This window comes from Molothrus ater, chromosome 6 (genome assembly GCF_012460135.2).
Source record: "Molothrus ater isolate BHLD 08-10-18 breed brown headed cowbird chromosome 6, BPBGC_Mater_1.1, whole genome shotgun sequence".
Lineage (NCBI taxonomy): Eukaryota > Metazoa > Chordata > Aves > Passeriformes > Icteridae > Molothrus > Molothrus ater.
The window spans coordinates 14,531,046-14,555,805 of record NC_050483.2 but is presented as its reverse complement, the minus strand read 5'-3'; the positions used below and the strand labels follow the sequence as shown (position 1 = coordinate 14,555,805).

The 24,760-nt window shown below is 41.2% G+C and overlaps 1 protein-coding gene across 1 annotated transcript; it reads left to right on the top strand.

Annotated features, from left to right (window-relative positions):
* Positions 1–728: 728 nt before the first annotated feature.
* On the top strand, positions 729–19,446 carry SPTY2D1 (SPT2 chromatin protein domain containing 1). Its single transcript, XM_036384472.1, has 6 exons — positions 729–848; positions 10,345–10,459; positions 11,909–13,504; positions 14,279–14,438; positions 14,566–14,643; positions 15,850–19,446. Exons 1-6 carry the CDS (start codon positions 789–791, stop codon positions 15,944–15,946), a joined length of 2,106 nt encoding a protein of 701 aa, XP_036240365.1. The 5' UTR covers positions 729–788; the 3' UTR covers positions 15,947–19,446.
* The last annotated feature ends 5,314 nt before the right edge of the window (positions 19,447–24,760 follow it).

The window sequence follows — 24,760 nt, the reverse complement described above, 5'->3', positions numbered from 1 at the left end:
TTCAAACCACCACAATTCTCACTGTCACTGAAAAATGAAGAGCTGCTATTGGAAAAAAGAAGAAAGTACAAGTTTTTGGTGTTTTATTGACACATCCCCATGCCGAGGTTGGGGGTGGTAATCACAGAATCATAGAATGGATTGGGTTGGAAGGGACCTTAATTATCATCTAGTTCTGACCCCGCTGTTGTGGGCAGGGACACCTTTCACTCGACCAGGCTGTCTCAAGCCCCATCCAACCACTCCTTGACCACTTCCCGGGACGGGAAATCCACAACTTCTCTGGGCAAGCGGTCCCGGTGCCTCAGCACCCTCACAGTAAAGAATTTCTTCGCGACACCTAATCTAAGGCTGCTCCCTGTCAGTTTGGAGCCATCGCTCCTTGTCCCGTCACTCCGCGCCCCCTCTCTCTGAGGCGTTTCAGGCCGAAGCCGAGGCGGGCGGAGGGACAATCCCGGCACCGGCGCCAGCTGTGAGCGGGGGGCGGCGAGAGGCGGCGGGCGGGGCCGGGCCGGGGCTGCCCCGGGGTCTCATAAGGCCGCGCCCGCCGCCACTCCGGGCCCTGCCGTCCGGCGGGGCTCCCGAGACGCCTCTCGCGGTTCCCTCCCCTCGCCCAGCCCCGTTTCCCGTGGCGAGGCTCCGCCACAGGGGAAGTGACGCCAGGCGCCAGGCGAGCTTATATAAAGGGTAGGCGGCAGCGGGCGGAAGCGAGCGGGGCCGAGCGGGCGGGGGGCGGCGGGCAGTGGGAGCGGGGCGGCTGCCGCAGCCCCCCGTGTTCCGGCCTGGTCATGGATTTTCACAACATTCTCGTGATGGCCTCGGAGCAGCAGGGGCTGAACGCGGTGCCGGTGAGCTCGGGGGCGGCTGGGGCTGCCGGGGGGCGCGGGGCCGGGGCGCGGTGGCGGTCGGGCCCGGGGAGGGCCCCGCGGCCGCGGGAGCTCCTCCCGCCTCGGCCCCTGCCGGGCAGCGCCCGCCGCTGTCCCTGCCGGGCCTTTCGCCTCGCCGGCCGGGGCTGCTCGCTCCTGAGGGCTGGAAAAGCGTCTGTGTGAGGGGAGTGGGCGAGAGGGGCCCCTTCTGTCAACAGGTGCCGGCACCCCGGGCTGGGAGTGGGCAGCCGCGGCTCGCCCTCCTGCTCTGGCAGTGCCTACATCCCTCCGGGAGCGGAGCCGGGCTGCGGGGGAAGACAGTGCCCGAAAGCCGGCTCGGTCCTTTTGTTCGCTCTGGAAATGCGAGTCTGCCACGTCTCTAGTGCGAGCCGGAGACAAAGTGACAAGTTTCGGGTGAATGGGCTGCGTTGTCTGAGGTCTCTGTGTGCGCCGCGAAGGAAGAAGGTGTAACAGCGCTGCGGGGAGGGCTGGCCGGAGGCTTTTGGTGTATTGCTAACATTGTTCTGGGGTCTGTACTTCAGCAGTTTGTGATTTAGTTCAAGCTATCAGTAACGTATGGATTCCGTGTGCAGTAACCCGCTGACTTGCCTGGATGAAATCCGGCAGGAGGAAGGGCACGTGGCCTTTTCATACATTCATATCCTGGGTTTCATTCCTCTGGGTTTCATTTGGGAGGACCCAAATTATAAGTCTTGAGTGCTTATTTGGATAAGAAATGTTTTCTCCTTGGTAGCCACCAGCTAGGGATACACTTTATGTTTGCTTTTCAACAGAGTGCCAGAGTTGTTTCTGTGATTAGTTTGCTTAAACCCAGTGTAAATGAGAGGTAGTTGTTTTTAGCAAAAACTGTGGGAAAACCAGAAAAAAACCTCCACACTCTCAATTGTACAGTGTCTTCATTTAGGTGGTGTCAGAACTAGTGAATATCTCAGTGTCTCTATCATTAATAAAACTATGGTAATGTTCACTAGTAGCATGACCAGTTGATAATATGTACCGACCATATGGTAGTTGTGAAATCAATCAGATTCCATTGTGGGTTTAAAATCTTATAAAATCAACTTTTTTTTTATCTTTAGCCTCATTTAATTTGTCTCTGACCCTACATAGGAATCTGGTTCATAACATAAATTATAAAGTAACAAATACAAAAATATTTTAGGATATTTAAATTTAAATGCCCATTTGATTGGTCTTAAGCTGTTTCACTAAGTTGTCACTGGGTTATTATAATTATTGTTGATAATAAATAACAAATACAGAAATACTTTACAGTATTTAAATGCCCATTTGATTGGTCTTAAACTGTTTCACTAAGTTGTCACTGGGTTATTATAATTATTGTTTTAGATGTTTAAAGCTTCTCTTTACATTCTCAGTTTCCCCAACCAGCTTTACTGTGTGAGCCAGTACTTTTTTGTCACAGTTTTAATCCATGATGATGAATTGATGAAATATCTGCCATAATCTTCATTGTGGATGTGATGATGGAGGGAGGGGATCCTACTTCTTGTGCAATGAATGAGGGTTTAGCTACTCTTTTTAGTAAAGTCAGCATTATGATTTGCTAATTCCTGATTAACTCATGGAGTGAGAGTGCAGTTGAATCCATAGTTGAAACAATTTGGTTTAGCATATTAGTGGTGCAGCTTTTAACTCTGAAGTTGGCCCCAGTCTCTGAGCAAAAGCAGAGCTGCACTTGGCACTGCTTGAAGCTATTTGCAGCTGCTGGGCTTTAAAAGAGAGCCCATGGAGATTTTACAATTACTGGACATCTAAACAACTCCAGTGTGTTAAAGCTAGTATATTAAATGTGTTTATATAAGAAAAATATAATTATTTTAAATACTTTTATTAAAAATACCATATAGACTAATTACACATTTACTGGTATATAAAGTTACCAGGTTTCTAGAAATGTTAGTTCCTGCATTAACAAGCATATCCTCTGCATTTCTCTCTGAGAAGTTTGTTTTAAACTTTACAGTGCACCTAACTAAATGTTCCATGCCCTTTGTAATGAAAAACAGTGACATGAATGAGTAGTGTATATTTGAAGTATATATAAATATATATACACACTATAACAGGTCGTGTTTAGTTCAAAGTGGAAACTGCATAAAAACTCTAAGGAATAATGTGGCCTTGTATTGTAAAAGAGGGGCCTGGATAAAGCAGATATTACATCATGTCCCTGTAAAAACGAATCTGCTTGTTCATCTCCCTATGGAAATCCAGATTCAAAAGGAACATTGCTGATATCAGCCTTTTGGTGCCCTGTTAGTTGCATCAGGTTTTGTTTCTAAACGAAACAGTTCATATATGAAGTACTGTCTAAGCTATTAATGATGTGCTGCTAATCATCTCCACAGCAGTTGCTGAATAGAGCCCCAGGTTTTATCATCTAATATTCCATAGGGGTTTCACTGTTGTATTTTGTTACCTGTGTTCATATTAGCAGTTCAGCAGCTTTTCAGTATGGTCTTGCTTTGACTAGACATGATAAGTTATGAGATTTAATGTTGACTTTAGGGAGGTTTAAATAGATTGTCCTCTTTTTGGTGAAATTGGTATACTGGGTTATGCCACGTGTTCCACATGACATGACAAAGCACTTTCAGATATTTTTATTGTAGCTATTCTTTAAAATATGAAATTTTATTGCAGCTTAAAAAAAAAGAAAACCCTGAGAACAGTTGGAACCAAGTCATTCTTTTATTTCACCTTAGTTTCTAATAAGCTGCTAATGACAGTATAAGCATCTCATATTGCTCCCGATTCCTTTTAACTGAGGGTGAAACTTTGGTGTACAGAATTTACAGAAACCCGATACAATTTAACCACAAAGTGGTGACGCAGAACTGAAAGAGCTCTTCATCCACGTCAGCACTTGTGAGGTCTCACTGTAAGTTGGACTGATACAAAGCAGCCTCCAGTGAAGCTGACAGATACAAGTAGCCAGGAGGAATTCAGTATTTGTGAAGTGAAACACTAACAGAATCCCTGAGTTTGTTCAGAGGACCTTGAGTTACAGAGCCTGCCCATCGAATTCAATCTACAAATTATCGAGCGTTTGCCTGCAGGCAAGAGAAGCCCAGCATGAGAAATAATGGGAATGGCTGTGAAGTGCAGATTGCTGCTGTAGGACCAGACTCCCATCGATTGATGTGTGTGCATTTATTGTGTGCTTAAAACTAGCCTCAAAACGAGGCTGAAATTATTTGGATTGCATCAGCCTCCACAGAAGGGAACTGCAAGATACTCAACGTGAAATGTTGGCAGGGGTGAGGAGGGCTTTTGCTCTCAGCTTGACTGACCTGATAGTAAAGTTCCAGACTGTCGAGGTTTAAATGCTGACTAGTAAAATTTCCAGCTTTTCCTATTCCCGTTTTTTTTGTTGTTGTTGTTTTTGGGGGATTTTTTTGTTTGTTTGTTTTCCTGTGTGAAGCAACTTTTCATAGAAGAAATCTGCAATTTTTTTCCAGCTAAGGGTTCTGCTTGGGTGTTGTGGCAGCAGTTGTAAAATTGGAAGAAAATAATTTTTGTTTTCTTAGGAATAAAGTGTATGAACTTGTTGAATTGGTTTGGGAGAGGAGAACAGTGAGCTGGTAAGCTGAGTGTTTTATCTTGGTAGGAGTTGTTAGAACCTGAAATGAAGCAAATTTAAACATGCTTGTTACCCAGTATTTGTCACAAGCAGAAATTGAAAGCAGCAGTTGCGAAATCACCGTGTGTGTATTCTAAGACAGTCTCACTGCAGAGTCAGCTGCTGGGAACCCCGTGGCCAATCTGTAGCAGAAGCTTTGGAAATAGCAGTTCAGGATGAAGGGCAGAGAGGCCCCTGGGCAGTGAACACAAATGGCCACTTACAATGTGGGACGCTGCCTTTTGGGGGACTGGCATTGCCAGAGGAGTGACACAAACAAGGATGAACCATTCCTGATGTTCTCAGAAAATTATACCCTTGCCTTTGAAAAGACAGGTGTCTGCCAAGGAAGGCAGGAGCCTTTCTTGAAATGGAAAATGTAAATCCCCTCCCTCTGAATCATTATAATTTGGAAATTAAGGGGCTCTTAGGCAAAGATATGGGAAGAGGAATAAAAATTATTTACCAGGAAAATTAAAATAAAAATGCGATAATACAAAAAACACAGACAGAGTGAGAATATGACCTGGCACCCTGTGGGTGTGTCAGGGTGTTGGTAGCAGTCTGATTAAATGGTGGCTGCAGCCCTCCTGCAGTGACAGATGTGGTTCTGTTGAAGCAATGATCCTACAGAAGGGTGTAGTTTTTCTTTGAAGGTCCAGTGGTGGTGTAGATGGGCCTGGTCTGGCTTTGGGAATTTAGTGGAAAAGGCTCCCCTGGTGTTCCAATTCTCAGATTTTCATCTAGGTAGGAATGGTTCCTCCCCCCGGGCAGAACATCTCGCCATGAGGTGATGTATTTGTATCAGTCATGCAGTGAGTCTCAGTGGCCCATTTACAGCAGATATCTCCCTGGATGGAGGATGGGTCATGGAAGAGATAAAGAACACTGCCCCACAGATGGTGATAGAGTACATAGTTCTGGTTACATCTTGCATTGCAACTTAAGACAACCCTGAGGAATATTTGGGGGGAAACGGGGACTTCCCATTGGAGAAGGTTACATGTCTTGGCAAATGATAAGGAAGAAATGATCTGTGAAGAGCAGGCAAAGTGTTGTAACATGCTAGTGAAAAACAAGCAAATAAAAGAATCTCCCCAGCCTGTGAGAGCCCCTGCAAGTTGCCTGCAGTGGATAACACAAGTGGAATTGTCTTTGCACTGCGTGTGCAAGCCCATGGCAGTAACTGAGCTGCTCAGGTGCTCTACTTGAGAATTGGGTTTGGCAGAATTGATCACTTGCATTGATCTTGCATTGCCACCTGTGTAAATACTGACCATTGTTAAAGGCAATACTACTACTGCTACTTCTGGCTGTCTGTGTTTGGTCTATGCCCCTTGGGACTTGATTTGGGTGCCAAAAAGTCTGCAATTATTTTATAAATTCTGTTTTATAGTCCCAGATTTGGTACTTGAATGCTGACATCAAAGTAGCTACAACTTCATCAGGATCATGCGCCACGTTTTGCAGGAAGTCAGTGACTTCAAAGCAAATAGTCACTGTTTACAGCTTGAAGAGTGCAGTGTTCTGGGAACAGCATGACCTGCTCTTTCCTAAAGGCTAAACATTTCTATTCCTCTGTTGATTTAACCAACTTAGCAATAGTTATTAAAAGCCAGAATAGTGCAGCTGCTGTTTGGATGGTATAGTGACGTGTGCCGGCTTATTTGGCCTGCTTTACCTGCAGTCTGATGTACATTCATTTCCACTGCATATAAAACACTTTATTGGTGTTTGCAGAACAAGTGTATGGTTCAGTGCTTTTAGAAAGGCCACAGTTCAGCAGGTTATTTTATGCTGTTACTGAATAGAAGTGAGCAAGATTTGTATCAGCAATAGTACAGAAAATGGATATTCATTTATTATTTTTTCTTTATTTTCAGTTGTTAGTCAATATTAAGAAATGCTACTGATTGGAAATTTTAATTTAAATTTTGCACGATCTGTCATGTTAACAGCAGTCAGAAACGAGCTTGTCTGTCCAGCTACTTTTTCAAACCTGCTCCTGGATAGGGCTGTTAGTCACAGTGCAGCAAAACAAAGCCTGAAAACTGCTTCTCCATCACTTTAATTCTTTATAAGGTTTCCCAACAGAATAGACCAATCTACATTTGTCTCTGCTGTTTAGCAGTTTCCAAAGATGCTCCTTAGGCACAAAATCATTTAGGCTGGAAAAGATGCTTGAGTACTACACAGTTTTTAAAACCGAGTTTTCAAAACTGAGGGCACAGTTGAAATGGAATAATTAAATGAAGCTTTGCCCAATTAGGTTACCAATGGCAAAACATGATGTGTTTAACTTTGTAAGAAAGTTTACAGAGACATCATTATACTAAGATGAGTATACTGCAGAGTACTGCAAATAATTTCTAAGGTACTAATTTGCTTCAACCTGTTTCTGACAGGATTTTGACTGATAATGTGTGGATTGCTTTGCCTCCCTGTCTGTTCCAGTTCAAATGGAGTAAACCAGGTTTCTTTGGGACACAGGGCCATGGGCCACATTTGAGCAAAAGCTGAGAGGCAGTGCTGCATGGCAGTTCAGGTTTCCTGAGCAGTCAAGTCCTGGATGCTTTTGGTGCAAACAGGAAAATCGGTTCTCAGGTTGTGGAGAGAAACTTCCTTGCAGAGAGGTGCAGCTCAGTAAATGAGCTTGGCTGTAGTAGGTCTTTAATGTGATGAGGTGACATGGCAGGTTTTAATATGCAATGTATGTGGATAGTGCACCTTAGTAATTGTGCTCTGGTCATTTCAGAAACTGCTTGAGCAGACTACAAGGGGCTGGTATTGTAGGTGCCCTTCTTGGAGCCAGTTTTGGATGCAACTTAGAAATGAGCCTCCAAACCTTGCTGCTTAGTGCATGTATATTCAAGCTAACTTATGAGTTTGCATGTTAATTATTAAAGTAATCCAAGATCCATTCATGTGCTGCTGATCAGTGAATCAGAAATGAGAATGGAGTCTTCCATTGTGTGATATTGATGTTTATAGGGAGTTAGGCTGTCAGCCTGTCTAATTATTGCTTCTAAAGCATTTGGATGTAGGTTTCCTTACCAGATATTTTGTTTTGATTATTTTAGTTAAGTTTCACAAGGCTTTATGAGGACAGAAAGATACTTATAGAAATGCTGACTTGTGTGGCTCTTTAGTGATACTTTTTTTATTTGGGTCTTTTTTCACATCTCTTTCATTTGGTGAGAGTCTTAATGTCTCATGTGGGAGATCTTGGTTTAGATTTTAATCTGTTGGCTTACTTTTGAAATAAAAAACCCCACCTTCTCAAACCTCAGTTTTGGATTGGGGTTTCTTTTATTCCTTACTGTATTCTACTTTCCTTCTGCTTCTGGGTTTAACTGCCTTCTATTGCATTTATCTTTACAACTGTCTCTCTCATTGCTTTGTTTTTTCTTCTGTATTTTGTTTGTGGGAAGAAGTTAAAAAAAAGTCTCAATTTTTCCTGTTTCAGGCACAACCAGGTACATTTGTGAAAGGAAGTGTCAGAACAGGTGCAGCACACTAGTGCAAATGGTTGTTATAGAACCCAGTAAGAGGCACTTGGGCACTTAACATTGATTTAAGTAACCTTTATTGGATATAAGAGAAGCAAAAAAGGGGTAGCATAGATAACTTGACACCTGTTCACTTGCTGGAACCCCACGTTGACCAGCACTGGACAGACTTTTAAGCATGGCAAGCTGTGCAAATCCTGTCTGTGGTGCATGTAATCAGTGTTGTAGTCTTTAGAGCTTTTGCAGGAGGTCCTGGGAAGTTCATAGTGCAATTTATCATTTCCTCTGCCAAGGAAAAGGATGTTATATGAAAACATGCAGCTTCACCTCAGGATATAATGAGATACAGAATCACAGACTAGGATTCATTAATGGTGATCCAGTCCAACTCCCCTGCAACGGGCAGGGACATCTTTAAACAGATCAGGTCAACCAGAGCCCTGTCCAACCTGACCTTGAATGTTTCCAGGGATGGGCGGGTCTACAGCCTCTCCTGGCAATCTAAGCCAGTGTTTACTGTTCCCCTCAAACAACTTCTCGTCAGAATCTGCCCTCTTTTAGTTTAAAACCAATACCCTCTGTCCTATTGTTACTGTCTCTGCTAAAAACTGTCCCCATCTTTCTTATAAGCTCCCTTTCAGTACTGAAGGGCTGCAGCAAGATCTCCCTGGAGCCTTCTCTTCTCCTGGCAAGTTACACCATGTACAAGTGCTGTAATTGCCAGGTGCCAGGTGGGGGCTGTGTATTCTCTCACAGTTAGTGCTGAGGTCACACTGAGCTCAGGTGATAAGTAGTTTCAGGTCAGCTGGTGTGTGGGTCACTAACTCCTTGATGTATAGCAGTATTGTGTTTAAGGTCACTGCCAGCAGGAACTAAAATCAGCGTTGTTGGTTTTACGTCAGCCTATTTATAATGCTGGTAAAGTCCATTCCAGCTTTTGGAGTAATTCAAATTTTTGAGTTGATTTAGCTATTTTTGCTGAATTAGGTAACCTGAAACTGAAATGAGTGTCTACAAGCAAGCTAAAAATGGAGCTGTAAACCTGCAGTCTGGAATTGAATTGACTCTGGCAGCTTGGGCTGTAGTTTGCTTTTGGTTCCTCTTGGTCAAAGACTAAGGCTGAACTGAAATACTTTTATTCTGTTACTAATGCAGCCATTGCATTCCTTATTAGTTCAGTTCATTTCACTCATTTTGTTTCCCTACCTGTCTTCTGGTTTCCAGCTCATTCCTTCCAAAAGCTGAGTGAGCCCTGTTGTGAATGTATCCACATATTCTGGATGTATCCATGTGACTGTATCTCACTCAAAAGATAGGCAGCAATGAGATAAAGAGGTGTTCTGAGATAAAATAATGATTTGACAATTCACTGGAATTCAACAAAGTTCAACAGGGGTTTGACAAGGTTTAATGCAAGGTTCGTTTTATTATTTTATTAATGGAAGAAACATACAAAAAAGAAGGTTGAATTCAAAGTCAGTCATTTATGAACTCATTTAGGATAATTCTTACGGACTGGCAATGCAAAGACCAAGAAGTACAGTCCTGTTGAAACACAAGGTTCTCAGTGAACTCCTTGCTTTCTAAACTCAGTTTGGAGTGGCTGGATCCATTCTTAGTCTCAGGCTTGGTCAATAGTATATATCTAATGGAATTATCCATACAGTGTTTGTAATAATATGGGGTGGATGGATTAGTAATGTTTCATAATACTAATGCAACATCCTCTGTCACCTGCTGAGGATCTGTCATGAGTAAGGAATCTTTCCACCTTGGGTAAGGAAGGATCTCTTAGTTTCAGGTAAGGAATTTCTAACCCTGAGAGGCATCCCTGCTCAAGGGGTCACCTGGCATCGAGGTAAGCTGCAGTTCAGGCAGAGCTCAAATCAGGCTCATCCTGATGGCAATATTTATAGGGTGAAGTAGTTGGCTGCGGGCCAGTGGTATAGACAAGACAAATGTCCTTATCTTAGTGCTGATATCTTGTTCTGGACTTTGGTTATCTTGCTCTTCTGATGGTTATGAAGAAAAAAAAATTTCAAGACACATCTACTCCCTTGGACCAGGCACTTTCTAGCTTGCAAGTTTCTCCTGAGGATTTGGGGCTGGTTGCTCAGCCTGAAAGTACAACTGTAAGTCAAATGTATCCAGCACAGCCCTCAGTTTCAGTGGGAATTCATTGTTTACTCTGTACCAACTCTGTGCTTAACTCAAGTACAGGACTGTTATGCAACTCCTCAGTTATAAAGACAGATTTTTTACATTTCTTAACTCTTCTGACATATTTTTTTGTTCTTTGCAGAAAAGGTACAGTTTGGCTGTTGGTCCTCCCAAAAAAGTTCCCAAAGTCAAAGGTGTAGAGTCTGCAGCAGTGCAAGCATTTCTCAGACGGCAAGAAGAAGAAAAGAGAAAAAAAGGTAAAAGTACAAAATATCTCCTATGAGAGACTTTAATTTATTATTTGCTATTTGTCACCTTATTCAAATTTCTTCCAAATACAGCTGCACATCTGTTTCTGGAATTTATGCATAGACCTGATGCTCAGTGAAAGCTAGAACTAAGTAAGGGCTGGGGACGTTTGCTTGCTTTCCTAAGGGGTTAAACACATCACTCAGCTACATTAGAATTTATGGCTGGAGGTTGAGATAGTTTTTTGCTCTTCACCTTAACTGCTATCTCAACTTTTGTTAGCTTAACTTTGAAAAGTTCATCTGTGTGGAAAAATGGAAGGAGTTGCCATTGTTCTGTCTTAAAATTCACTGTATTGATACACCAGATTAAAGAACCTCTATTCCGTAGACTATTTAAAGGAAGTATAAAAGTGGCGAAATCATGTTTTAAACTAGTACTGCATTGCTTTTGATGTTAATGTTTTGTTAAAGGTAACCAAATCTGGTGAACTGGATGGCCCAGGCTATTCTTCCTCTCCTGGACCAGTCATGAGTCTATTCCTTAATCCTGTTGCCAGGTCCAGAAGCAAGACTAAGCACAAATTCCACAGGGGGCATGCTGGTACACTCTGTGCTGTCACAGCCCTTGACAATAGAATAACACAGACAAGGAATGGTATCTTTATAGGCACCCAAAGTATGAGTAGCCTGATCCATTTCCTAGGAATTTTTACGTTTTCTGAATCATCTTGGTAGTTAGCCCCTACTCCTTGGTCTGTCCAGTATTTGGTATTTAGATGTCCCATTCACCAGCTAATTCATCCAGACTCTTGTCAGCAGGTCACAGACACAAGATAGAGAGCATACTCATGCAGACAACAGCTAAGCCAGAACAGTAAGGATATAGGACAGACTGTGGAGATAGGGCACAGGGCTCTATCAGACTTGTGTAATGACCAGCTGCTTGTTTATCTATGTTCAGCTGCATCTGTGTCTCCCTTATATCCCTCTACACACACACACACTTAGGCTATTTTCCAGTTATTATCCCCCCAATACTCTTATTCTCTCCCCTTCCTCAACTTCCTTTAAACATTTGATTGTAAGTTCTGTATAGTCTCAAGATTCTCTTGCTCAGTCTCAGAACTCCCTCCATTACACAGAGATCCCATAACTTTTGTACCTCCTTATACAAAGGCTCTCCACAATTTTCATAGCATCCTGGAAAGCTGCTTCCCTCAGAAAGCCTTAGTGGCTTTTGTTAGAGCAGCATTTCTCTCAATTGCTTGCCTTTGTTGGAGCAGCTGACACAGGAGGGTCAGCTTGTCCTGTTGGCAGACCTGGGCTCACTTTCTCATCTATTTTGGATAGCTATTAGCTAGATATCCTTAAGTTACTGTCCTAAGTGGTTTGTTTGGAAAATACTGACATAAAAAGTAGTGCTTTTTGTGTAACTTTCTCCTGGTTTTCTTGCAGCACTGGAAGAAAGAAGGAAGAAAGAGCAGCTCTTGGCAAGGCGTATTGAACTGAAACATGACAGAAAGGCAAGAGCTATGGCCTCACGAACAAAGGATAACTTTTATGGTTATAATGGTGTTCCTGTTGAAGAGAAGTCTAAAAAGAGGAGGGCTTGTGAGAATGTTGCTCAGGCCCCAGAGGCTGAGTATGCAACAGAAGATGAAACTGAGCAACTTGAATATAGTCAGACAGAATCTGAGCATGAGCAAGAAGAATATGAAGAGAAACCATCCAAAGCTGCAGTGAAACCAAAGGCACCTCCCAAAAGTGCACCTGCACCTCTGAACTTTGCAGAGCTCTTGAGGCTTGCTGAAAAGAAACAATATGAACCAGTGGAAATAAAACCAGTGAAAAAGGTAGAAGAGAGGCCCAGAACAGCAGAAGAATTGAGAGAGAGGGAGTTGTTGGGACGCAAAAACAAAAAAGTAGAAATGCATAAGAAAAGTGAGACGGAGATTAAGCCTACAGGGATATCCAGTTCTTCAAAAAAACTGTCTTCTCAAAAAGCATCTGTAAACACAAAACTTAATAAAAGCTCTGTAGATAAACATTCCACATCTAAAAGCAGTCTGTCTCTTTCTATGGGTAGTATTGATAAGAAATCCAAAGCACCAGCATTGACTGAAAAACACCCACGGTCATCATCTTCTTCCAGACTTGATCAAATGGAAAAAACCTCACAAAATGGTTCCTTAAAAAGCTCTACTGGTAGCAGTCATAATAAATTACCTGTCAATGGTATTAGAAAGTCTGGCTCAAGCTCTCAGGTGCCACCCTCAAAACCCACGGCCAATGGGGCTCAGAGAATGCCATCTGTGAAAGAATCCAGCCTGAAAAAGCCTGCCCATGCAAAACCAGGAAAACCTGCAGCTCTTCAACACGGAATCAACTCCAATGCAAAGCGATCCGGCAGCAGCTTAGGTAAAGGAGGACCTGGACATCCTGGTGGCGGTTCAAGTGCAGGACCGGGACGATCAAGCAGCAATTCTGGCGTGGGACCGGGAAGGCCAGGAAGTGGTTTAAGCTCAGGACCTGGGCGCCTGGGCAGCAGCTCAGCCACAGGACCTGGGAGGCCTGGCAGCAGCTCAAGCACAGGACCTGGGCGACCAGGAGGTGGCTCAGGTGTGGGACCGGGAAGGCCGACGGGCAGCTCGAGCACGGGACCTGGGCGACCGGGCAGCAGCTCAGGCGTGGGACTTAAGCGACCGGGCGGCAGCTTGGCCACTGGACCGGGAAGGCCGGGCAGCAGCACAAATGTAGGACCAGGGCGACCGGGCAGCAGCCTGGGAACAGGACCAGGAAGGCCAGGAATCAGTCCAAGCACAGGGGCCAGGCAGCCAGGCAGCAGCTTGGGCACTGGCCCAGGGAGGCCGGGCATCAGCACAAGCGCAGGAGCTGCGCGACCAGGCGGCGGCCCGGGCGCAGCTGGGAAACCCAAGTGTACTGTCGTGTCAGAAACCATTTCTTCTAAAAACCTCATCACAAGACCTAGCAATGGACAGATGAATGGAATGAGACCTTTTCCAGGGCATAGACCTGTGCTTCATCCACAAGGTATGCATTTATAGAACAAAGCATTTTTTCATTGTTGTGGTTTAACTCCAACTAAATACTGTGCAGCTGCTTGCATGCCCTGTCCCCCAGTGGAGAGAAGAGATGGAAAAAACCCAAGTGAAACTCAGATAAGAACAGTTCAATAGTTGAAATAAAATTAAATATAGCAGCTTTTCATTTATTTTACTTATTTTTACCTATGCTTGTAATTTTTGAAATACAGGTGGTGTAAAGTATCACAAGAAAGAAAACTAAGCAGCCTGTGATGGATACTGGTATATGAATGCTGTTAGAAAGAAAAGAATTGAAGGATTTGCTGCCAGCATTGCTTAATAGTTGGTCTATAAAACTTTGTTGTGTCTTAAATAACAGATGCTTGAAGGGCTAGATGAAAAATCACTCACAGGTTTTACATTTCAGTGTTTTGGCAGATTTATCTTATCAGTGACAAGCTGTTCTAAAAATTTATTTCTGATCAGGTGCAAGCAGTGTGGAGTGTAGTGAATAAGTGCCTGCAAAGCCCTGAGCAAAGAACAGATATCTGCTTTCCTCAGGATGCCATTGCTGATCCTGATAGGTAATCTCCTCTAGCACAACTCAGGAAGTGTTTTCTCTTGCTGAATTTCTAAGAAATGCTGGTTAACTTGAGGCAGAAGTTTTCCACTGTGCAGCTCAGAAAATGGCTATGCCGAAGGTATAGCAAGGAGAAGTACTGTTAAATTAAAATTATGTTCATATTATTAGTTAATGATTTTATTGTCTCCTGTCACTTAGGTCTTGGAAGACCACCTATTAGTTACAAGAGACAAATAGAAGATGATGATGATGATGATGAATATGACTCTGAAATGGATGATTTCATCGAAGATGAAGGGGAATCTCAAGAAGAAATATCAAAACATATTCGGGAAATATTTGGCTATGACCGGAAAAGGTAAGAGAAATAACAATTTTAAGATATTGCAGAACAAGCAATAGAACAAGTAATTATTCTTCCTAAGAAAGGATATTAATTCATTACCTATTTTTTAATGTGCTACAAACTGATATTCAATTTTCAGGTACAAAGATGAAAGTGATTATGCCTTACGTTATATGGAGAGCAGCTGGAGAGAGCAACAGAAAGAAGAAGCTAGGAGGTATGCATGGATTTGAACTTGGATACAAATTACAAAGTTTGTTGCTGAAGTCATAGGGCTAAGCTAGCAAGTATCCACTCTGCTTTTAAAGGAAGCCTTATCAGTTTTTTATAAGAAAGCTTAAGTAAAAGATGGAATTCATACAGCCAGTGGTGGATACACTAAATAAGTTGTGTATGTCCTTATCTTTCACAAATCTTGCTTGTTAAGAACTAATAAAAACCAAAACCAATTAATTTCAAAAAATATTTTTAAAATTATACATTTAATTTGAAATTCCAAATTCTTTAATTGGTCCCAAGCATTACAATATTCTGCTAGTTTGAGGACTGGAAATTTTATTTGTTCTTATCTATACATATGTGTATGTCTATTTCTATAGAAGTAGGGAAAGTATGCTGACAAGCTTGTATAGTCACTGATATAAATTGAAGGTGATTTTCACGTTGGTTTTGGCCTTTGGGCTTGCAGAATTCTTATGAGATAAACTGATTCTTTGTTTTTAAATAAGTGATGGGACAAGCTTTTTGAAAGCTATAAGGGTTTCCCATAGAAAATGCAAATATTGGAATGCATTGAGTCACCAAATTCTTTGGTTCTATATGGTTATTCAGAAGGTGCCTTGAACATTAGAAATTTGTATCTTTGAAGTTACAGTCAATGTCCTTATTCCTCCTGGGATATCTGCAGCCCATGGAACACTATAGTCTGTTAAGTGGAGTTAGGAGAAATGAAGGTAATTTTTAAGTGATATTGCTGTTAACCACACTGTTGACATCCTAGAGTAAGGTTTTGCAGAGTTGAATTCCTGACTCACTTTTAACTACCCATGTTGCATAAAGGAAGTGGAGATAAGAAACTTGAGTTAAATTCAATTTTACTTTTTTAATGGATGTTTCAGTAGCTGCTTTTTGGGAGAAAAAAAAGACCTTATATATTAAATGTATTAATTTTTTTAATACAATCTTTATTTTTTGACAGAAGTTTTAAATATCTTTTTCCCTTGAAATACTTGATTCTGATCTTATGATTTAAAAAAACCCCTTGATTTCTTAAAGCTGCATTAATTCTATAATTAAAGAAGAGCTGATTTGAAATTATTCTTCAAATCAGCTGTAGTACTTTTAGCATTGCTTTTTGGGCATGTAGAAGTAAAACGTCAAGTGCCCTGAGTAGCAGTGTAAAGCATTTCATCTTGTTTGGCAGCTTGAGACTCGGTGTTCAGGAAGACTTGGAAGAGCTGAGACGGGAAGAAGAAGAGCTGAAACGCAAGAGACAGTCTAAGAAGCTGAGGACGCGTTAACTGACTTACGGTGTTGACTTTGTTCATGTTTCTGCTCCCCTCTGCCTCCATACATCTCTTATTCTACTTCAGTTTCCATTTGCTTGTTAGCGGGCAAAAGAATATTCAAAGGGATTAAAGTACTGAAAAGCAAGGCTTTAGCTTGACTTAAATAAGATATTTATTTTTAATACTTGCCAGGGTTGTTTTTTAATGAAGAAATTAATGCACTAATGCATATTAAATGGAATAAAATTAATAGATTTTTCCATTGATTAAACCAGTTCAAGATGCCAGCAGAAATATTGACTAGCTATGCACTGACTTGGAACTGTGTGGGCCATGTACCAGTAAACCAATTTTGCATTCACTTGAAAGAAAGGAATAGCATTCTTGTTCCCTGATATTTCTTGAGACTTGGAGAGATTGCTCTGTATCCTGCCCCATCTCCCAACCTGAGCCTCAAAGTGTTAAAATGTCATCTTCTGCACAGCAGTAGCTTGGGTGTAAATCCAACCACAGCCCACAGGTGTTTAAGGCAATAAAGTGCTGCAAATCTTTAGATTTGAGGACCCATAAAAATAATTTGAACTTCTTTATTTCTAAACAGGAAAGTGCATGTCATTTGCAAACCATGCAGTGATGGATATAGCCAAAAGATTATGTTGGCTTTTGCTGTGTCTGGAATTCCAGTGCCAGTCTAATTCAGTATGAGAAACACACACCCTGAAAACAGAAATTTCTAGTGTTTGTATGTAACCTGTGCTTTTGAGCTCAAGCATATGCTTGGGAATTCTTTTCCTGCCCTGTAAATTTTCAGATTTGTTTAACAGCTTCTGCTGCTTTACAGACTGTGTTTTTTCTTGCATTAAACATCTGATGGTTAAATTATTTAAAATGTGAAGCAGTCATTTATCTGATTAGTTTTACTGTTCAGAAAGAATTAAGTTCTGTTAGAATGCATTTGCAGCTTTTCAGTATTAACATCATGTTAACTAGTTAATACTTGTGATTGATTTCAGCAAGCCAAAAACCTAAAATAATATGTATAGCAGGAGCCTTAGTTCAGTTACTTACCTTAATGCCCATATTTGCACATTATTTTTAACTATGCATTTTAAAGACTGTTTCAGTAACTGAATTTGTTTACAATCAGCACAGGGTTCATGTAAGTCGACAGAAGTTGCACTGAGACCTGAAGGTCAAATCTGGTGTTGCATCTACTTGGGTTTCCTCAAGTTGCCCTTCAAAGCTCACCAGTGTCACTACTCAGCTTTGCCTCAAGCTCCAGGACTCCATTGGTAGCATCTGCCTTCAGCTGCTTCAGGCCATTATGTTTTAACGCTAGAAGTAGGTTAAGTAGAAAAAGCGCTTTAGGCATTGGTTGGGGGTGGGGAAAAAAGAAAAATTACCTTGTGGAGAAACAACAAAGGAACCTTTCCTCTTGGGGCTATTCTTAACAGTGCTGCTTCTAGGAAGCAGTTCAGATAGCAACCTGTAAGGAACAGTCTTGGAAGCTGCTGAATTTTAAACATCTGATTCTTAATGTAAGAAAAAACAGCTTTGCCTTTTTTAGATGTTTTCTGTCAATGGTGTACCATTTCACTGCCTCAGCAAAATACTGATGTAAGTTACTGGTATAGATTCTCTAGACTATCTCAGTATTGGCTAATATGGAGCCCAGGTGTGGATACCACTGTTGCTCTAACTTTCTCTATTAACTAACAAAACCTGTTTCTCAGAGTATGCGCTTGAGACCATGCAAGATAGTGTAGCCTCACTGTCTAGAAGTGTGTTGTATTCTCTGCTGCATTGGGACCATCTCAAATTTCCTGTTGGAGATTTCCTGGCTTCTAGAATTACTCATTCAGGACAATAGGCTTTGGGACCATGATCAAGTTCTGGGTTTGTACTTTTTTTATTGTTTTTAGCTGGAGAAAGACTCGAGGTCCATCAACCCAGACAGCTATATCATCTGTGAGCAACTTCCTACCTGGCTGGGGAGAAAAAAGTCTCTTATGAAGCAAAAGAAATATATTAAGTTGAAATTGGTTCAGTTGGGAAAGAAATCCGTATTTTAGACAAATGCAGGTTTTTTAAGTAAAACCTGATTATTTCACCACTTTCTGATTATTTAACCATGCAAGATCAGTTAAACTTGTTAATCTGTAAAGCACTTTGTCATGTAGATGGTGACTGGAATGTACTCTGCTAGCCTCCCTAAGACACTGCATAACTTTCTTCACACAGTGATCATTGCTTAAGTTTTGTCTATTCCATCTGAAAAATTATTCAAGGACACATTTGTAATTTTACAGTCAAGAAGTACTTTCTCATGATTGGCATGGGATGCTGATGGGTTTCCTATTTTGTACAAATGTTTGGCTTTTAATGTGCTTGCATATTTGTTGCATATTTGTATGTCAGCTAGGAAGGAACTAAACTAGTTTTTTAATTCCTGACCTTGTATCCAAAAACCTGTTTACTGTTTGCCAGATTAATAGTATTTATCTAATGACAGTATTTTAGTACTTCCAAAGTGCATCTGAATTTGAGATGAAGAAAAACTGGAAGAATGCTTACATTGGTTTATCAGGATTGGATGTTCAGCTAATGATTTAATTGTATTTAAGGAAATTCTGGTTTGGTTTTAGATTTTTAATTCACCGTTTGACAATGTGCCTTTTTACTAAATTGTGTCAAAAAATAATGAATGTAGGAGGATAAAAAGGTTGGTTTCTGCTATCTCAGATTCTATATCCTTAAACTTGAGAGTGTGAAATGACGTACTTTTCATAAAACCCTTCCAGGTCTGGCTTTGATTGCACAATTAAGGTAGCTACTTCTTTACTGCTAATGCTAAATCAAATGAAGGGCACTTTCTATTGATGACTACTTTTTGAAAATGTCTTGTATTTACACTTGAGCTGTACTTCACTTTACAGCGATGTCTTTTGGAGGCCAGGGTTTTGCATATCACAGGAAGCCTTAGTGTGCAACTCTGTGCTGTGCTTTAAAATAAAAATCTTTCAAGAAGTATATGAGATCTCTATGGAAATCTGGATTTATTTTTGTGTAAAGCCCAAAATATTGTCCAGGAAAACTAATTTTCTATTTTTTTTTTTTGCATTTTGTAACATAATCTAGTAGCTGATACATATTTCTAGATATAGCATATTTCTGGAGACCAAAACATGTCAGAAAATAAATATATGGAGAGACTGGTGTTTAAATTGTGATGAATGTACTTCTATTTATTTTGGTGAGTGGGTGTGACGCAATATTAAAGTGTTAGTGTGTAAATATGGGTGCTTCTAGTTTTAGCCAATGATTTTTTTTCCTTTGGGGATATCATGTGTGCACAGTGTCTTTTTACACAATGTGACAAATCAGGTTAAAAACTCGTACATAGCTTACCTGCTCTCGGGTGCTGTCAAGGAAGTGTATACTTTAGCACACACCAAATGCATATACATTTTGCCGAGTATGTGTACAATAAATTACAGGCATTAAACATTTTACTGCTATTTCTCATTGGTTTACTTTTATGGAAGATTTATCAGAATTACTTTCTGCTGTTTCCTCTGAGCTCTCACATACAGCAGTGTCAGTCTGAATGTTCTCTGAGAATGGTTCTCATGCAGTCAGTAAGAAGGTATGAAAAATATAATGGAGTCACTTAACCCTTCAGAAAAGATTTGAAAGTTCCTGATGTCTCCTGCAGTTTAGGCTGTGACATGGTATGTACTTGGAGGAACATGTATTTAGAATGATAATATGCCCAAGTGTGCCCATTGCCTCTAATCTTTTGCATTTGAAGTGATCACAAGCAGCATCCTTTTGGGTTTCCATATTCCTGTGTAAGGAGTCTGAACTCCCTTGATGGCTGTCTCCTCTGGAAGGGTTTTCTGCTTTGATGGTGGAAGTAAATGACTGTTCTGATCAGCTGGTGCTGTGACCCACTTCCAAATGGATGAATGGATACACATCAGTGAGCCTACCTGCCTTTATGAGAAACAGCAAGGCTTGAATATTCTTGTGCTTAAAAAAACAGTCTTTAAAAATATGGCAAATCTGCATTTAATGTGTCTTATGACTACCTTGTTTTGAAGGCATGTAATCACATCTTCTTTGGAACTACCTGTTATGGACTTGCCTTGAGATTCTTAATGTATCTTAACAGCTGTGATCAGTCAATCTCAGCTATTATTTCAAGGCAGAGGTGTTCTGTTCATGAGGAGGGTAGTTCTACGTTGAGTCATTATCTTAACCCAGCCAGTAAAGCTACTTCTGAAAGCAAAATTATTTTATTCAGATTGGGGAAAAACAAGTAATTACAGGTTTCCCTTGTTTGAGGACAGCTTTTAGTTGTAGTTTATTTAGAGTAAGATTTCAGTTCCACAAGACAGAACTGCAATTTATTTATCCCACAGATAGCCTCTTCTTACCCTTGGAACTGCATATGGAAACATTTATTTTTCCATTAATCTGGGAAGCTAAAAAGCCTAGGCATACTATGCTTACCATACTCTGTGGAATGAAATTAAGGACATATATGAGTACTTCAGGAATGATCTATGTCAAGAGTTTAGTTCTGACTTCTCTGTCCACGACTAATAGTTCTGGTCTTCCACACCACCTGGTGCTTTTTTGCTTTGAGGGTTCCTGCCTTTGGTTCTTCATGGCAGTCTTCAGTTTTGCCTACATCCTTCTCCCTCCATCAAGTTCATGATTTTTTTGTATCCTGGATGTAACTTTCTCAACATTCCTTGCTTGAGAACAGGCAAATATTCTGAACTGATGCCATCTCATACTCTGTGTCTGAAAGTTGATGGCAATCAACAATTTAAAGAATGAAGAGCTTCAGTAGGTTTTTTTGGTTGAAGGAGTTGGCTTGATTCTGATTTGAAAAACACTTGAGTGTAGATTTGCAGGTTTTGCAGTGCATGGGAATAACACTGAACATGTAGCAGTGAACACATGGAGTACAAAAGGCTGTGTGAGTGCCTTACCTGCACTTCTCCATGTATGAAACCTCTCTTGTGGATTTCTTCAGGAGAGGTAAGTAGCTTCCTTGAGTGATGCAACTAAGGGTTTATGATGTTTGTTGTGGGTCTGTCCTCAGCTCCCTATCATGATAAGGCAATAATTCTCCCTGACACCTTCTTAGAGCTCTTGTGTTGTATGGATGCCTTGTGGTCCTTGCATATGTTCAGTACATCAAGATTTGGCCAAACAAATGTGTATGGTAGAGCAGAGCCCCCGTGGATTGACCTGCTGCTCTGTAGCTGATGAGTAACACTGATTACAGTTATTTTTGGACAGGAGGGGCACTCTATCTCGTTCTTGATTTGTGCAGAATGTGCAGGAAGGTTTGAGACCTCCACAGTAGTGTCAAATGTGACTGTAAATTATATGTAGACAGGCACCTGGTCCCACCTGGTCCTGGTGAATGTAGAGAGCTCAGGCAGAGGGATGTGCTGCTGTTACCACCCTCTTCCCCAGCCAAAAGGAGGGAGCCAGCAACCCCTTTATTAGCCTGGCTTCTGTTTGCCAGCTGTGTACTATGGGAATGTGGCAGTGCATGGTGCAAGACATGGCCCAGGCTATGGGGAGCCCTGTTTACAAGCAGTGTGAGGTGCTGAAGCTGGCAGGAAAATATAACACTTTTGTGGAAAGTCTCTTCACTGTTTTTACAGTTGGCAATGAGGGCTGATGTACCTCATAGCTGCTGGCTTAAATCCAGCCTTGCTTGGTTGGTGCTTTTAAGTGATTGTTATGACATACAAAATGGTCCTAGTGTAGATCACACACATGGGTGACTTGCTGGTTGTTCAGAACAACCAGCGAGCCTTGAGACAAATAATGCTCTTAGTCATGATATTCCCTGAGCTGGAGGTGGTTTGGGTTTTGTTAGGAAGCTCATTCCTGCCACTTGTCTTGTGGTTGGTCTGCAGTTATTACCCAGTCTTTGGTATCTGGGATGATCACTTGAGTATATTTTAGAAGTGCAAATTTTGCCCTGAGCATGTAATATTTACAAGTTGAACTTGTAATTTCCATTCCATTACTCTGAAGTTAATTTAGACAACTCATAGCATGATTTTCTCCACTGGAGAAAATCCTTTAAATGCTTCCTGGATAGTAGTTTCCTGTTGTTGAGAATCATTTCCCCTGGTTATCTCTAAGCTAGCAAGTGTATGGATGCAGGATGTTCACAGGCAAGCAGAATAATAAGACTTGTATTTAGAGTATTAAAGTCTGAGGCTTTAGAAATGTCATTTTCCTCTTGGGTAGAGCTGAATAAAATTCCAAAGTCATATGCTGCAAGACAAGATCCATGTCACCCAAGATTGTCATTTTGCTTTGCCCTCTCCCTTAGCATTTGAGAAATTGCAGTCTATTTTCTGTTTGATTAAACCATCTTAACTTTTCTACCAAGTCTCAAAGAAAACATCTCAGTCACAACAAATGTCTGTACTGCTGGCAAAATGCTGGATTTTAATACATAGAGTAACCTTTTATGCAATGAGGAGTTGTGATAATATAAGAGCTGGATGTATTGCTTGATAAATCCCGGTTTGGGAGAATTTCTACAGCTTGTTTGGTAAGAATGTATGCAAAATTCTATAGCTTCATATGAAAGAGTGTTCCCAGTGATGGGGGCAGGGGAACTGCTAGAGGATACATGGAGTAGCAAGTCTGTGTGTCAGCCTGCTAGCAAGATGTGTCATTACCCAGAGATTAGTTGGCAATACTCTGTTGATGTAATACAGAGTTATTCATTACAAGTGATGTTTAGAGATTTTGAGTCATAGTAAGTACTAAGAAATTTGCATCTGTAGTTTGGGTACAAGCTTAGTCAAGAGTGACTTCTAAGCCTTAAATAGAAACACTACTACCAGCAGCAGTGTGTCACTGCCATGGGGATGTGGTCACTGTCCTGGTTGCTATGGTTGTTTTGGTTAGGTATGAACATAGTTTGATGTTTGGAAACATCTTAAAAATCTCTTACTAATAACTGTAAATATCTATCAGACTTCCCTTTTAAATCAGAAAAATTTAGATGTTTGAAATTAGAAATTTAAAAGGAATGTTTTATTCTCAAACATTAGTCTATGCTAAGGCCTTTATGAAACAAAATTATTTTCAAATTATCACTTTAAAAGTTTAGATAAGTGTTCATGCTGATCATTCTGTAAAAGTTTAACTGAAGATGTACTATGCTTGCTGGGCAAATGATGTGTAGCACTTGCTGGAATCTGCAATGCCTGAGGACTGAAGGACTGATCTGGTGCTACTTTCCAGACTGAACACTGAAGCTGTAACATTCTTCATTACATCACACACAACTTTAGCATAGAAGCAGAATCAGCATCATTAAGCATTATCTATGATGGAGAAGTTTAATGAAGGTTTTTCTAAACCTAATCATTTTCTGCTATGGCTGTATCTACAACTCTTAGTTACTATCTGCTTCTGGCCTTGTATCAGTGGCCTGAAGTGAGGGAGAAAAAAATTGTATGAGCTTGCTCAAGATCTTGCTTCTTGTAAAAATGTGCCACTATCATGCTTGGTCTGTCCTGTTCTATCAGTTTTCTGGTCAGTTAGGGGGATAGAACTGGCATTTGTCACTGTTAACCTTGCTGAACCTACTGTGTTTTCCACTGAATTGGCCATCAGACTTGCACAGCCCACTTTCCCAAAGGCAGTTTTCCAGTCTTTCTGCTGTGTTGTAGGGAGGCTTAAAAAATAAGAGACTAATGTAGGAAATAAATTCATGTCAGGTTTGTATTTACAGACTTTTAATTCCATAAAGTTGCAAGTCAGTTTTGATACTGTCAACACAGAGGGAAGAAATCCCTGCATCCCTAAATATCTGTGTATGGTCGCAAGGATGGGGAAGACTCTGGAGGAGAAGCTGTAGAAGTGGGTGAGGTCATTTGGCTTGTTCAGCCTGAAGTGAAGCGATATGCAGAATAAATAATCTTTACAACTAGATATAGGTATGAAGTGGGTATGCATGTCAGTGCCCCCCACAAGCAAGAGAGCTCTCGTGAAAACTTGTGCCCCGAGCCTCAGTCTGAGCCACATCTTTATTCACAAAGGTATTCCATATGCAATACACTGTACAACTTTGCCATGCATATTCAACCCCTGGCCCCGCCTGTTCTCACCTCGCATGGTAATCAGATCCATGCCCTTCTGGGCATGTGTTGTTTGCTGTGGTGGTCTCTGAGGCTGAAGATTGTGGTCTTCCTCATGACTGAACTTTTGAACTTTTCTCTTTTGCGCATGCGCTTTTGGTCCCTTGGTGCTTATCTGAGTATGTCTGTCGGCCTTGATTAGCTTGGAGACGGAGGAATCCCTTTATCTGGGCTCTTTGCATCCTTTGGTCTTCTCTGGTATTGTTCTTCATGCAAGAAGCTTCAGAAATTTGCATTTTCCTATGCCCTTTGTACTGTGGCAGAGGTTTCTTAAGTAAAAAGGTTAAAATTCAACACATAGTTCTACAGGCTAAACTTTAAATGCTTAATTCATATTGCTAATTCAAGTGAACTCTAAAAATCTCTATTTCAGAAGGGGACTGAGAGAAGAAGCCATTGCAGCCTACAACCTCCTCATGAAGGCAAGCAGGGGGGCAGTCACTGATGTCTTTCTGTGGTGACCACTGACAGGACTCGAGGAAATGGCATGATGTGGTCAGGGGAGGTTCAGGTTGGATATTAGGAAAAGGCTCTTCACCTTGAGGGTGTCTGGGCACTGGAACAGCTCCCCAGGGCAGTGCTCACAGCACCAACCCTGCAGAGTTCAAGAAGCATTCAGACAATGCTC

Coding starts and splice junctions, on each gene's coding strand:
- SPTY2D1 (XM_036384472.1), top strand. CDS start 789: ATGGATTTTCACAACATTCTCGTGATGGCCTCGGAGCAGCAGGGGCTG. Junction 13,505..14,278: donor ACCTGTGCTTCATCCACAAG/GTATGCATTTAT, acceptor CCTGTCACTTAG/GTCTTGGAAGACCACCTATT. Junction 14,439..14,565: donor TTTGGCTATGACCGGAAAAG/GTAAGAGAAATA, acceptor TTCAATTTTCAG/GTACAAAGATGAAAGTGATT.